Raw genomic sequence first — 14,481 nt, 5'->3', positions numbered from 1 at the left:
TGAAACAAATCAAAACAAACCATAGACAATATACGTACAAATTGTATGAGTAGAAAGTAGAGGTGAGTTGGAAATACTGTCACCAGTTTGTGTAAGTACTCAAGTTTCGGATGAAACTACCCATACTAAGCATTTGTGGCCCAATAAACTTATTCCAAAAAACTTGTGATGATATCATCGCGAGTCACTGTTCTGTGCACTCGCCAGTTGGTTGACATTAAATGCGCACGAAAGAAATAGCACTTGATATAGGGATATATTTAAATTTATTAGTCTATTGCGTTCGAATGTATGAATAATAATAGGTCATAAATTTTGTGTCGCAACGATTGATATACTACTAGATGAGCAGTTCCCATACAAGTGTCATTTTAAAAATGTACCACAGAAGATATAACGAATATCGTCTTATAATATTTCCTTGTAGGTATAATGCGTTAAGACCGTTAACATGGATTCCCGAATTTCACCCGTATTGCCCTGGCTGTAAAACTAAATTTGCGTTCTTGGAATAGTGAACCTAAGGGTGTTGCAACGCAAAACAGACAGAGCAAGTCATCATGCGCTGACTATTAGTTAGAGTAAGATGCAAGCTAGACCGGGCTTACTCAATAAGTTTTAACAAATGCCGACTCGCTGAAAATCGGGCGTTATTTTAAGAAGTTAGTATATTATGATTCATCCAGTAGTATATCAATGGTCGCAGCACAGTGGTGACATGACGCACAGGCAGGCTTGTTATATACCGCTCAAAACATGTTTAAATCACTGTTATTCATTTTTTTAAACAATAATATTGTAACCTAACAGAAAAACAACTCGTAAATTAAAATTTTTATAATAAATGGGACTTTTCGACAAGCGGAGCTCAGCGTATTTTTAGCGATTATATTGAAGCCGATACACAGTATGAGTTCCCTGAGCCGATACGTATTTTAAATACTAATAATATGGAGTTGGTTTCAGTTTCAGTTGAGTATGAAACTTTTGTCGCATACGCACGCCAAACGATCTATATAGTATTCCAAATACTAGTCTTCAAAATCGACCATTTATTTCCATTATTCAAAATTCACAAAAAAATAACTTTAACATATCTGTACCTCAGAGGCAGACGGATGCAACTCCATTTTTGGGGAAAATGATTTTTTTTTTTTAAGAATCGTCATGCTAAAGGCTTTATTTATTCGAGGCAGAGAGATGGAAGTCCTAGTCCAAGATATGCATAGAATAAAGATGCAAGTGCCATACCTACAGAGGCAGAAGGATGAAAATCCAATAATCCACTAAGATAAAATTCTCTCAAACCGTCTGCAATATGTACTAGACGAGAACCAGCTAGGAGAACGAGCTTTAGAGGAGGATACAGCACTATGGACCATATCCAAGTCATCAGAGAAATCAGAGCGGTAACAGGAATACAAGCTGCCGTTATCCATGGGTTTTATAGACTATGAGAAAGGGTTCGATTCCATAAAGAAATTTTCAATACTCGATGCACTCAGAAATCAAAGAATCCCCGGGCGCTATATAAACGTGTGGCGTCCAGGACTTGAATAAGTACATCTTTTAACCATAGATTGCACGTGCCTTCAGCCGTGTAATGTCTTCTTGTTTTCTTAATTAATTTTACAGTTGTCAGTTGCGAGGTTACGGAAGTAATTATTTTTCAGCTTGAAAAGGATGCAGGTAACCCATGGCCCTTCCTTGTTTGCTTATGTCTCATGCTCTCTTTAACTTAAAAAAGTTATATTTATACCTATAATTTTTATAGTTTGTTTTATTTTGGCTAGGTAAATAAGATTCAAATCCACATTTAACAAAATATCTTTAGAGGCAGAAGGAGGCAAATCCACACTACGTTTTTTTTTTTTTTTTTTTTTAGATATAAAATTGTATTATATTTATTCCTTTCTTACATATTCCAGAAGTACTTAAATTTAATTAGAATAAAAAAATAATGATCATTAAATGTATATTTTCTTAGAAGTTATGAATATTCGTTTAAAATAAAAAATGTTTTTTGGCTCTCCTGAACAATTGGGTTTTTGGCACTTGCATCCGTTTGCCTCTGAGGTACAAATATTATGGAAAGTAGTTTTCACATAATATATTAAATTATTTCACAAATAAATAGATGAAATCACATAAAATAGTTTGTTTCACAAAACAAAAATCATGACACTCATCGTAAATATAAATTCACTCAATTTTGACAACGGCACACATTTGTAAAATTGTTTTCACCGATAAGTAATATATCGCACAAAGAAAAGGTAGAAATTCACAAATGTCAAACTAATAATTGTAGCGGCAATACAATTTATTAGAAGGAAATCGCAAAAATGATGCTTAGGTGTCAATATAATTAATGCTTAATGCAGTAGGTACCTAATATAAATAGGTATAAGTATTATATTCGTGCTGCTATCGTTCATATGTTATTTGATGTAAATCTACAACCAAATAACACCACCTAGGTAGGTATATCTTTTTCGGCTCATCGATATAAATTTTGGTAAATGTGGCGCAGATGCCGTCATGAGATTGTATAACTATCTTTTTTGAACCAAACCTAACATAACCTAACCTAATATTACCTATGATACCTATAATGTATGAGCATTTCAAATTTTAAAAACAATTATTGGATCGAAGAACGTATGCGCCGACAGAAAAAGGTATTTAGTATAATTATTGTCTACATGGAATAAACTGTTTTCGTAAAAAAAAAACATAAAAGCTCATGATGGCTTCTGCGGCACAATTACCTAAGTTTTAATTAACGTCACTTTTAAATAGGTATTTTCTAAGTGTTTGTATTATTTTACGATTAATTAGTTATGCCGGCGCTCCATTGGCACGCAAGTCAGACGATTTACAGTTTACGGACTTTTTTTTCGCGTGGAGCACCCCAGGTCTGCGGACTTTTTAATCCGCAGACCAGGCTCGTTGGATTTCAAACATGTTTGATATTTTACCTCCGAGTTGCCAGACTTCGTCCGTCGATCGCAATGCAAATTCGATTTGACATTAATACGCAATCATTCGGACCGCAAAAAAATCTGTAATTGTTTTAAACATTTTCATTGATTTATTTGTTAATTTACACATTATAAAATGAGAGATTTACCAATTATTTTTTTATTTGTATTTATGAAATTCATAAAAGAAAACGTAAATCTTGTGTTGTTTTCACTGCTATATTATTTTACGCAAGTCTACATATAAATAACACAAAATTATAGGGTTATCAGAAGACATTACGATAATCGCAATTTTTTACTTTTGACAGCTCGACTTTTTTATTCGTTCATTGATCAGTAGCAGGGCATAGACAAATCGGACGATTTATTGTCCTCGGACTTTTGGCTCGCCAATGGAGCGCTGGCATTACAATAGTATATTGATACGTGAAGACTAATTTTTCCTTAGTGCAGATCGATCATTTGAGAGTTGCAGTTGATTTGTGAATATCATCCATTTCCGATGTGACGAATATCTTTTTAAATATTGTCAGCGCTTTGTAAGAACAGTCTATTCAATTGTGCGAATATATTATTATTCGCTATTGACTCTGAAGTCCCTTGAGATGTTGATCGTTATTTTTGCTTTGTGTTCTTCTGTGCTGGCCTCTTTTTACCCCATTTTCTTCTCGTTTATTTATCTCTCTGGTTGCTTATCTTGTTTAGCAGGCTGGCATGACCGACGCTTCTATCGTGGCGTCCTTTGTCTTTGGTTATTCAATTTCATTAGTTGATTATTTTTTTCTTTTGTCAGAAGCGAAAAAATTTTGTCAAACGTTAAAGAACAGTTAAATTGTGAAATTTGTGCATTAACATGGAGCGTAATGAAGCCAGCAACGTCGCGGAGGAACTAGCGATGGAGACCGACTCGAATGAGTCGGAATTACTATTAGACAATCCAGTAGGTGAACTGAGGGCATCAGTAATGTCACTGGATAACAAGGTATCTCAGATTTTTTCAATCTTAGCCCAACAGGGTCTGCCTGCAGTGGTGCCTACTCCGCAGAGGCTGACGGTAAACATCGACTCTCCGGTAAGTTTTTTACGGCCACCCGTAAGGCCTGAAACAGCAGAAAAACCCAACAGGATTCCGTTTCCTGTATTTAGTGTCGTAGTTCAGGAGCCCGCTTTTCCGACGCCAGACAAAGCTCGGGTAGCGGAACTTACCAGACTCGAACTTTTCGACACAGATAATTGGGCGGGGGTTCGCTACGCTGAAACCCAAAAACAATATTTGGCGGCCCCGTCTTTCGTTGAGTTGGGACTCAACGATGAGTTACGCCCCTAAGATCGTTCATCGCAAACGATACATCTAATGGAGCGTACGATCGCCGGCCTCCAAAATGCGATGCTCGCGCAAAAGGAGTGTATTCGGGACGCGTTACAGCGAGTGGTCGATTCTGTCAGCAACCACACTATCGGTACGGCTCTTTTTGAGAAGGTCGTAAAGGAGTTCTGGACCTCTTCAGCACTCAACAAAGTGTCTGAGGACGTCACCCGAATCCTTTGTGGAAAACGGGCAGAGTTGGTTCAGACGAGGCGGAAGAAAATCCACTCCGTTATAAAAGACACCTTCACGCGAGAGGCTCTTAACAAGATCCCACCTAGCGCCGAACATATCTTCAATAAAGATAAACTGGCGGTGTTCCTAGAAAGAGGTGGGGGTCGTGAGAAGGTCTTCGATCAGACCACCAAAGTGGTTGACCAGGGCAGGGAGAGTCAACCTAGCACTTCGTCAGGTGGACACAAGGCCACCTTTCGGAGGCAGGGATACACGAGGAGGATACCACACCAGGTTAGGGGTGGCTTGCCGAGAGGCCCACGCCCATCCAACCGAGGTTTTCCCAAAGATAACCGAGGTGGTGCGAGGGGCATTTACCCTAGACGCAGGTGACCAGGTCTCCCTCACCACGTTCAAAGGGGGACGCCTCCAACATTTCCAGGAAATCTGGCAGGTCAAGGGTGCACCACCACCATTATTAAAAATAATAACGGTAACCCGTATTCCATTTATAAAGAAACCCCCTCTAATGATGCCTTCCGTATAATTCCAGAAGGATTTCCAAACGCGACAATCGCCGGAGATCACTTCACAAATCGCGAAACTGAAGAAATCGGGAGAATTGGAATCGGGAGTATTGGAATCGGCAGAACTATCTTCGAGCTTCCTCTCAACCCTGTTCCTAGTAAGGAAGCAAGACGGCAGTCAACGACCCGTCTTCAACCTAAAACGCCTAAACGGTTTCCTACAACCAAGGCCGTTTAAAACTGTTCCACCATTTAAAGGTCCCAACATTCCTGCAAAGGGAAGACTGGTTAGTAAAAATAGACCTAAGCCAAGCGTACCTACATGTACCTATAGCTATACAACATCGCCGGTTTCTTCGGCTAGTTTACCAAGGAGAACTCCTTCAATTCACGTGCCTTCCGTTCGGACTGTCGGCAGCACCAAGACTGTTTGCCTCATTAACAAACTGGGTGGCCGAACACCTCTGGGGAAAAGGTATGAGAATCGTCACTTACTTAGACGACTTTCTGATGGCAAATCAGTCCAGAGAGATTCTTCTGTCGCAACTGACTTATATGATAGATTTCATGCAGGCACTAGGCTGGATAATCAACAAGAAAAAATCTTGTCTGATTCCAAGCCAAGAGCGGGAGTTCTTGGGTATCACGTGGGATACTCACAACAATCGGAAATATCTATCAACAGAGAAGTGCACATCACTTCGTCACCACCTGCAATTGCAGATCCAAAAAGGCAGTTGGTCGCTCAGGCAGGCCCAACGCCTCCTCGGGCGACTCAACTTTGCAACCTTCGTCACTCCACAGGGGAGATTGCATTGCCGACAACTACAACGTACGAGCGCTCAATTATCAAGGAGCCACCCTCACAAAACAACATCGATTCCACCACAAGCTTGAGCGGACATCATGTGGTGGATTCGAGCGGTGGGCTCCTCAGGAAAGATTCACAGGGCAACCTACAATCACTTCCTCACCACAGACGCAGCCGATTCAGGCAGTTATACGAGTATCACCTATCAGGTACATGGACAAAACGCCAATCCACGTGGCACTCCAACCGAAAAGAGCTGTATGCAGTACTCTCAGCCATACAACTCCGGGAGCAAACGCTCAGGGGATCAGAATTACACCTACAAACCGACAACAAAACAGTGGTGGCCTACATCAACAACGAAGGGGGCACAAAGTCCGCAACCCTACTAAGTCTTTGCCGACAGATCATGGAAATCGCCAACCAGGCCAGTATATCATTGACTGCACAATATCTTCCAGGAAAATATAACTGCGTGGCAGACTCACGCAGCAAAACTATCCCAGAATGGCACTTAGTTATGGCGGCTACAGCTCCTCTATTTCAAAGATGGGGACTCCCAGACGTAGACCTGTTCGCGTCCAACACAGCCCATGTTGTCGCAACGTATGTCTCACGAAATCCGAACGATGCCCTTGCTCTGTTCCACGATGCCTTTAGTCGACAGTGGGACTTCAAACTAGCCTGGATATTCCCGCCGCCGAATCTAATTCCACAAGTATTGGCACACCTGAACATGGCAAGGTGAAAATATTTACTAGTGGCCTTACTAATGGTGGAAGAAGTGTTTTTGGAGCGCAGACCTACAGCAGAGATCACTGGAACCCCCCTACCCGATCCCGCACTTGGAGTCATTTCTAGTGGATACGGTGACAAACCATCCACCTCCACAAGTCCGGGACCTATCACTCCAGTTATGGATAATTTTGGGTGGGCAGAGTTAGTTTCTAGCTGGTCGGTAGAGGACAGATCACTTCTCACTTCCGGCTGGCGACTATCCACTTTGAAGACTTATAGACCTGCATGGGACAAATGGAAGACATGGTGCATGGCCAACACGATAAGCTATAATACCCTCGAGCCGATTGAAGTGGCTAGATACCTGGGTCACTTATACAATAAGGAAGGTCTTTCATATAAAACCATTCTTGCACATAAGTCAGTCATAGCTACCTTTTGCAAACATATGATCAGTAAAGACATCAGCAGTAACATAGTAGTGCATCATATGTTAAAAGCCATATCCACCCGCAAGACTAGACCTACAAAACCACCGATTTGGGATCCAAGAATAATCGTGGACTACCTCAAGAAAACAACACCACTAGTATACAACCTATATGAAGTTTCACGCAGAACAGCTATATTATTATTACTCGCATCGGGACGACGGGTTCATGACCTTATCCTACTCAGTGTAGCGGATAATGGCCTAGTAGATAATGGCGACCATATAATTATATGGCCAGTGTTTGGTTCCAAAACAGACTCATCAAGGCACCGCCAATCTGGATGGAAATTAAGCGCTTCCAGTTGCCAAAACATCGATCCAGTATTTTGTTTACGAAAACTTATCTGCGTTTCCAATGAGAGAAGAGAAGAGGGTGGTAATATTCCGGCATTATTTATCTCGTCAAGAGGCCCCCCAAAACCTGCGACTCGAGCAGTCATCGGAAATTGGGTGAAGTCAGTACTCGCTGATGCAGGGGTAAAGGAATCACCAGGCAGTACTCGATCAGCAGTCGCCTCTCTAAATTGGTTAGAGAATTACCCCATAGATGACATCCTGCAGAGAGGTAATTGGCGCCAAGAAGCTACTTTTAAAACATTTTACCAGATACCGATAGACACACAGACTTCTACAGCGGGGGAACAAAATATGTTGACCTCTCTGTTGCACCCAGATATCTCAAGGGACTTCAGAGTCAATGGCGAATAATGAAAGGAGTTTTACCTACCATTAAAACTCTTATTATTCTTGTTCACTCTGAAGTCCAGAGAACACCTACCTGGTTTCCTTGAGACATATCAAATTGAATAACCAAAGACAAAGGACGCCACGATAGACGCGTCGGTCCTGCCAGCCTGCTAAACAAGATAAGCAACCAGAGAGATAAATAAACGAGAAGAAAAGGGGGTAAAAAGGGGCCAGCACAGAAGAACACAAGGCAAAAAATACGATCAACATCTCAAGGGACTTCAGAGTCAACAAGAATAATAAGAGTTTTAATGGTAGGTAAAACTCCTTTCATTATATTCCCCATTATTCGAATTTGACTTTGAAGTACTTGAGATAGGGTTTGCTCTTTCTTCTTCGCGTGAGGTTATATTCTACTAATTTATTTTCCTTTTTCTTGTCGTTGGTCATTCCTCCGTTTGCATTTACTGGTCATACCCGCGCGTCTATTTTTTATGTATAGAGTTTGGCATCACTTTGTCTTCATTAAGGATTTGACTTTCTTATTGTCTACATGTTACATCTGACAGTTTATTCTAACTACCTATCAAAAAAAAATCTCTTGGACGAACGTTAAGTGATAGTTAAGTGAACGTTAAGTGATCAGTGATTATGGCGCAACATCTGAATGACCGTGAGGAGGATATTCTAAAAGCAATGGACACCAGACGGCGAAGCAGAACTGCTACAGGAGGAAAAGTTCAACGTACGAGCGTCGATTAAAATGCTGATGTTTGAGGTATCCTAGTTACGTACCTTATTTCAGCAGGGGGACCGGCAAGGAGTGGCACAACGCCCAAAAAACAGTTCTTGGCGGCCCCTACGGTCGTAGAGTTAGGTCTAAATGACAAGTTGCGTCGGTGTGACCACTCGTCATCAGCTAACCATCTGACGAAGAGGACCATCGTGGCCCTCTAGAATGCGATGTTTTCCCAACGGGACAGCTTCTGAAAGGGTGTGCAAGGGTTATTGGATTGGGAAACCAATCCTCAAAACATCATAACAGCGATGAGCCTGTACCAAAAAATCGAAGAGGGTTTTGGGGACAACGCATAATAAAATTTGCGAGAACATGACTCAGATCCTTACCGGAAGGATACCTTCACTCGGGAGGCACTATCAAGGATTCCTCCGAGCTGAGAGTCCCGGAAGGCCCTCGAACTCACATTATGGCCTGGGTACTCCCAAGGGGCGACGTCCTGTGAGAAGGGAGTTCTCCATCGGAGGTACGGGCTCCACCAGGGATCCGTATTCTAAGCGAAGGTGACCGCATCTGGACGACCAACAACATTGGGGGCCACCTAAGAGACTTTTGGGGAGTCTGGATGGCGTAGTGTACCCCCGCCCCCCAACATTGGTAAAAATAATAGCTGTAGCCAGCATACCTTTTATGCGGATACCACCATTTGTCAGCACTTCTTTACTTTTACGGAAAGATGTTCAAACGCAACAATCAGCAGAGGTCACTCTCGAGATCGAGGACTTAAAGAACTCAGGGGTTCTAGAAGAAGCGGGTCAAACCCCCACTTTTTTTCTCTACCCTGTTTCTGATCAAGAAAGTAGACGGGGCCCTATGCCCTGTTTTCAACCGAAAGCGTTTGAATGCGTTACTACAGCCAAAGCCATTCAAACTAATTCACCATTACGAGGTTCCAACCGTCTTACAAACAGAAGACTGGCTAGTAATAATAGATCTAAGCGAGGCGTCCCTCCAGGTACCAATGGCTTCTCAACATCGTCGATTCGTTCGACTAGCCTACCAAGGGTAGCTCCTACAATTCACGTGACTCCCGTTCGTGCGGCCAACCGCTCCGATTATGTTGGCATCCCTGACCAATTAAGTCGCCGAACGCATACGAAAGAATGGCTGAGAATATTCACTTACCTAAACGACTTCTTAGTAGCCAACCAATCTGAGAAACAGTCTCGGTTCAGGTGGAATACAGGATAACCTTCCTACAGTCTTTAGGGTGGTTAATACATATTAAAAGATCCTGTCTGAACCCAAGCCAACAATGAGGGTCCCTGGACATCACGTAGGACACACACAACAAGCGGAGGTTTCTGTCGCCGGAGAAGTGTGTAGCACTCCGTCACCATCTGCTAATGCAGGTAGAAAAAGGCAGTTGGTCCCCCAGACAGGCACATATCCAATCCCTTCTGGGGCGACTCAACTTCACATCCTACCTCCACGAGAAAGGGTGCATTGCCGATGGCTACAACGCTCCAGTCACCAATATGGCTGAGGTCCCATCCTCGCTAATTGATGACAATCCCACCACGGAACCAACGGGACATCATGTGGTGGCTCTAGGCGATAAGATCCTCAGAGTTGACATAACGCAGGTACAAAAAGGCAGTTGGTCCCTCAGACAGGCACATATCCAATCCCTTCTGGGGCGACTCAACTTCACATCCTACCTCCACGAGGAAGGTTATATTGCCGACGGCTACAACGCTCCAGTAATCAATATGGCCGAGGTCCCATCCTCGCTAATTGATGACAATCCCACCACGGGCCCAACGGGACATCATGTGGTGGCTCTAGGCGATAGGATCCCCATAGTTGACATAACGCAGGTACAAAAAGGCAGTTGGTCCCTCAGACAGGCACATATCCAATCCCTTCTGGGGCGACTCAACTTCACATCCTACCTCCACGAGGAAGATTGCATTGCTATCATTGACAAAGCTCCAGTCATCAAAATTGTCGAGGTCCCATTCTCGCCAATAGACGACAATCCCACCACAGGCCTAACAGGACATCATGTGGTGGCTTCAGGTGATAGGCTCCTCAGAGTTGACACACATCAATCACTTCCTGACGACAGACGCGGCTGACGCAGGCTATGGAGCCCAACTGAATGAACACCCCTTATCAGGCAAGTGGAAACAAGACCAGTTAGCATGGCATGGCATTCCAACAGGAAGGAGATGTTTGCAATTCAATCTCAGATACAATCAATCATAGGATCAGATCTGCGTCTGCAGACTGACAAAAAAACAGTGGTGGCATACATCAACAACGAGGGCGGCACAAAATCTGTCACCCTCCCAAACCTATGCCGACAGATAGGTACTAGTATTTACCAGTTGAGCCAACATCACGTTTACTGCACAATACTTCCGCAGAAATTACAACTGCGTGGCAGATCATCTCTCCCGCAGACAACTCATTCCCGAATGGCACCTCATCAACACCGCAACCACCCCCCTGTTTCAAAGATGGGGTGTTCCCGAGGTGGATTTATTCGCAAGCGAAACAGCACATGTCATTGCAACGTATGTGTCACGAGACGTTACAGACAGTGGCGCGCTGTTTCACGACGCCTTCAGCCGAGTGTAGGACTTCAGACTGGCGTGGATAATTCCCCCACCAAACATACTTTCACGAGTCCTAGCGCACCTGAACTCAGCAAAAGGGAAGTACTTACTAGTGGCACCGACCTGGAAACAATGCTTTTGGGGAGTGGACTTACGAAAAAGGGCGATAGTACCTCCTTATACAATGCCTCACCTACATACGACACTAGTAGGTATGGAGCCATCCGTCCACCTCCAAGGACCCGGGACCTGTCCCTTTAACTATGGATAATTTCGGGTGGGGTGAAAATAACATCAAATTGAATGGTGGAAGAAAGGGCACTTCTTACTTCCAGATGGCGGCCTTCGACTCTAAAAACTTATAAACCAGCTTGGAACAAATGGAAGACAATGACATGGGTAACATGAACCTAATGAATCATAATAGCCCTCAACCAATGGAATTGGCCAGATACCTAGGCTACATGCACAACATGGAGGGTTTGTCGTACATAACCATCCTGGTGCATAAGTCAGCCATAGCCACATTTTGCAAACCGATTATCATTGTAGATATCAGCATCAACGTGGTAGTACAACACATAATGTTACAGGCAATTTCGGTACATAAAACGAAACCCGTCAAACTACCGGTTTGGGATCCAGGACGAGTGGTAGATCATCTTAGGAAAACAACACCGGTGGAGTACAACCTATTCGAAACCTGACAGCCACCTACTCGGCTGCTTCTCGCATGGGGACGAAGGGTTCATGACCTCACACTACTCAGTAATAGTAGACAATGGATTAGTAAAAAAAAAGTGACCACGTAATTGTATGGCCAATGTTTGGCTCAAATAAAGATACCACCAAGCATCGTCAATCGGAATGGAAGCTAAGCACTTCCACGTGTCAAAACATCGACCCAGTATTCTGGTTACGGAAACTCGTCTGCATGTCAAACCCAAGGAGAAGGGAAGGTGGGGATATTTCGGAATTATTTATATCTTCAAGAGGATCACCAAAACCAACCACCAGGACAGTTATAGGGAATTGGATAAGGTCAGTACTGTTGGAAGCAGGGGTACAAGAACCACCAGGCAGTGCCCGCTCAGTGGTGGCTTCCTTAAACTGTAAATATACCCAATAGATGATATTTTAAAGAGAGGTAACTGGCGTAGTGAGTCGACATTTCACGACAACTACCAGAGAACGATGGATACACCACCATCAGAAGGGGAAAAGAACCCATTAACTTCTCTATTCAACCATATACATGGAAAGTCTCGATGGTCTATACCTCGTCAATGAATCATTGTCACATACAGGAATTTGGCATACCCAACACCAGGTGATAACAAACAGATATCTCAAGGACTTCAAAGTCAAATTCGAATAATGAAAGGAGTTTTACCTACCAATAAAACTCTTATTATTCATGTTAACTTTGAAGTCCAGGTAACTTCTACCTGGTTCCTTGACTCATATCATAATGAAGACAAAGTGATGCCAAACTCTATACATAAAAAATAGACGCGCGGGTATGACCAGTAAATGCAAACGGAGGAATGACCAACGACAAAAAAAAGAAAATAAATTAGTAGAATACAGTCTTTCAATCTCTTTGGTAGAATATAACCTCACGCGAAGAAGAAAGAGCAAACCCTATCTCAAGGACTTCAAAGTCAACATGAATAATAAGAGTTTTATTGATAGGTAAAACTCCTTTCATTATTCGAATTTGACTTTCATTTTTTATTATTTCTCGAACGTATTGGAGACAAAAAGATGGCAATACTGTACCGCACACGACACACGTCAGTTTTTAACCATAGATAAGGTTTTAGATTAGGTACACAGTTTTGACGTATTGAATTCATGTTAATTGTACCGGCTTTGTTAAAATTATTACATTTCACTTCTAAACATGCATTTATTAAATTATATCGTCCCCATATTACTGTGCGTAGTAATAATTGTAGCTGCTGACGATAAACCCAAGAAAAAGCTACAGATCGGTGTGAAGAAGCGCATTGAAAACTGCTCTGTAAAATCAAAAAAAGGCGATCTCTTACACATGCATTACACGGTAATAATACAATTTTATTGTATTCCGCTGTTACCGTCGAATCCATCTGATAAATTTATTATCTAAAAGCTGCTGTTTTATTAACTACCTAGAGAATTAGCCTTAACTTTTAAAACTTCTTTTTAGGGCACTCTTGAAGATGGCACTGAATTCGACAGCTCTCTACCTAGAAATCAGCCGTTGACATTCACTTTGGGATCTGGACAAGTGATAAAGGGATGGGATCAAGGGTTGATGGGCATGTGCGAGGGTGAGAAGAGGAAGCTCGTAATCCCACCAGAACTCGGATATGGTGCTTCAGGAGCTCCGCCAAAAATTCCTGGTGACTCAACTCTCAATTTTGAAGTTGAGCTGATTAAAATCGAAAGAAAGGATGAATTTTAATTTAATTAAATGTAATTTTTTTCAAATAAATATATTTTTGTAATCAGATTTTTTTTTAAATGATCATTGATGTTCTACTTAAATTACTTGTGTCACAAACAAGTTTTACGCTTTACATTCGTGATGGGATTTGTTTTATGAAAATATTTGGATTACTAATTCAAAACTATTTGAAATTGCAGATAGTTAAAATGATCTTGCATTTACAGCGATCAATCCAAAGATTCAGAATAAAAGGAGATTTTCCATTAAAAAATAATGAGGTAAAAGGCTATTATTGGTAGCTATGGAGGTCCTAGCAAATTGTTATGTATGCACACTCCTGTGGAAATCGATGACATTTCAGTTTTCCGATGAAAATTAATGGCAAGCCCAAAGTGAAACTAATGAAAACATTTGTTCATAAATATAATTTTCCTCAAGCCTTTAGATTATGATATCATTGTTCTGTTATTTCCGAGGTACAAATTACAATAAATCCTGTTTTTAAAGGTTCACCTTATTTATGAGATAGGACAGGGATGGCGAACCTATGGCACGTGAGATTATTTTGCATGGCACGCGAATGTTTCATTTTGAAGAGAAAAGAAATTACTATTTTATATATATTTAAATATATAAGTAAATTAGGTACTTAATGACGACATGGCAATGAGTATTTTATTTGGTTTTTCATATTATTTTCACCAATCCATGCGCAAATGGAAACAACGAAATTCATACATGAACAACAAATTGCATTGTATAAAAAATAGCAGGCAAATCCTTTTCCAGAATAATCATTACATTTAATGTGTACAATTGCATAGTCGGTCCTTAGGATCGGGCAATTAAAAATAAAAAAATATTCAATCAATGAAATTAATTATCGGCAGTCATTAAA

General features: G+C 41.7%; 1 protein-coding gene across 1 annotated transcript; it reads left to right on the top strand.

Annotated features, from left to right (window-relative positions):
• The first annotated feature begins 12,970 nt into the window (after positions 1-12,970).
• LOC147065407 (peptidyl-prolyl cis-trans isomerase FKBP2) lies at positions 12,971-13,646 on the top strand. Its single transcript, XM_085956594.1, has 2 exons — positions 12,971-13,214; positions 13,341-13,646. Exons 1-2 carry the CDS (start codon positions 13,053-13,055, stop codon positions 13,596-13,598), a joined length of 420 nt encoding a protein of 139 aa, XP_085812720.1. The 5' UTR covers positions 12,971-13,052; the 3' UTR covers positions 13,599-13,646.
• The last annotated feature ends 835 nt before the right edge of the window (positions 13,647-14,481 follow it).

Source organism: Rhyacophila brunnea, unplaced genomic scaffold (genome assembly GCF_057557595.1).
Source record: "Rhyacophila brunnea isolate RB1 unplaced genomic scaffold, BYU_Rbru_1.0 scaffold_6, whole genome shotgun sequence".
Taxonomy (NCBI): domain Eukaryota; kingdom Metazoa; phylum Arthropoda; class Insecta; order Trichoptera; family Rhyacophilidae; genus Rhyacophila; species Rhyacophila brunnea.
The sequence above is the reverse complement of the archived record's forward strand: the minus strand, read 5'-3'. Positions and strand labels throughout refer to the sequence as shown.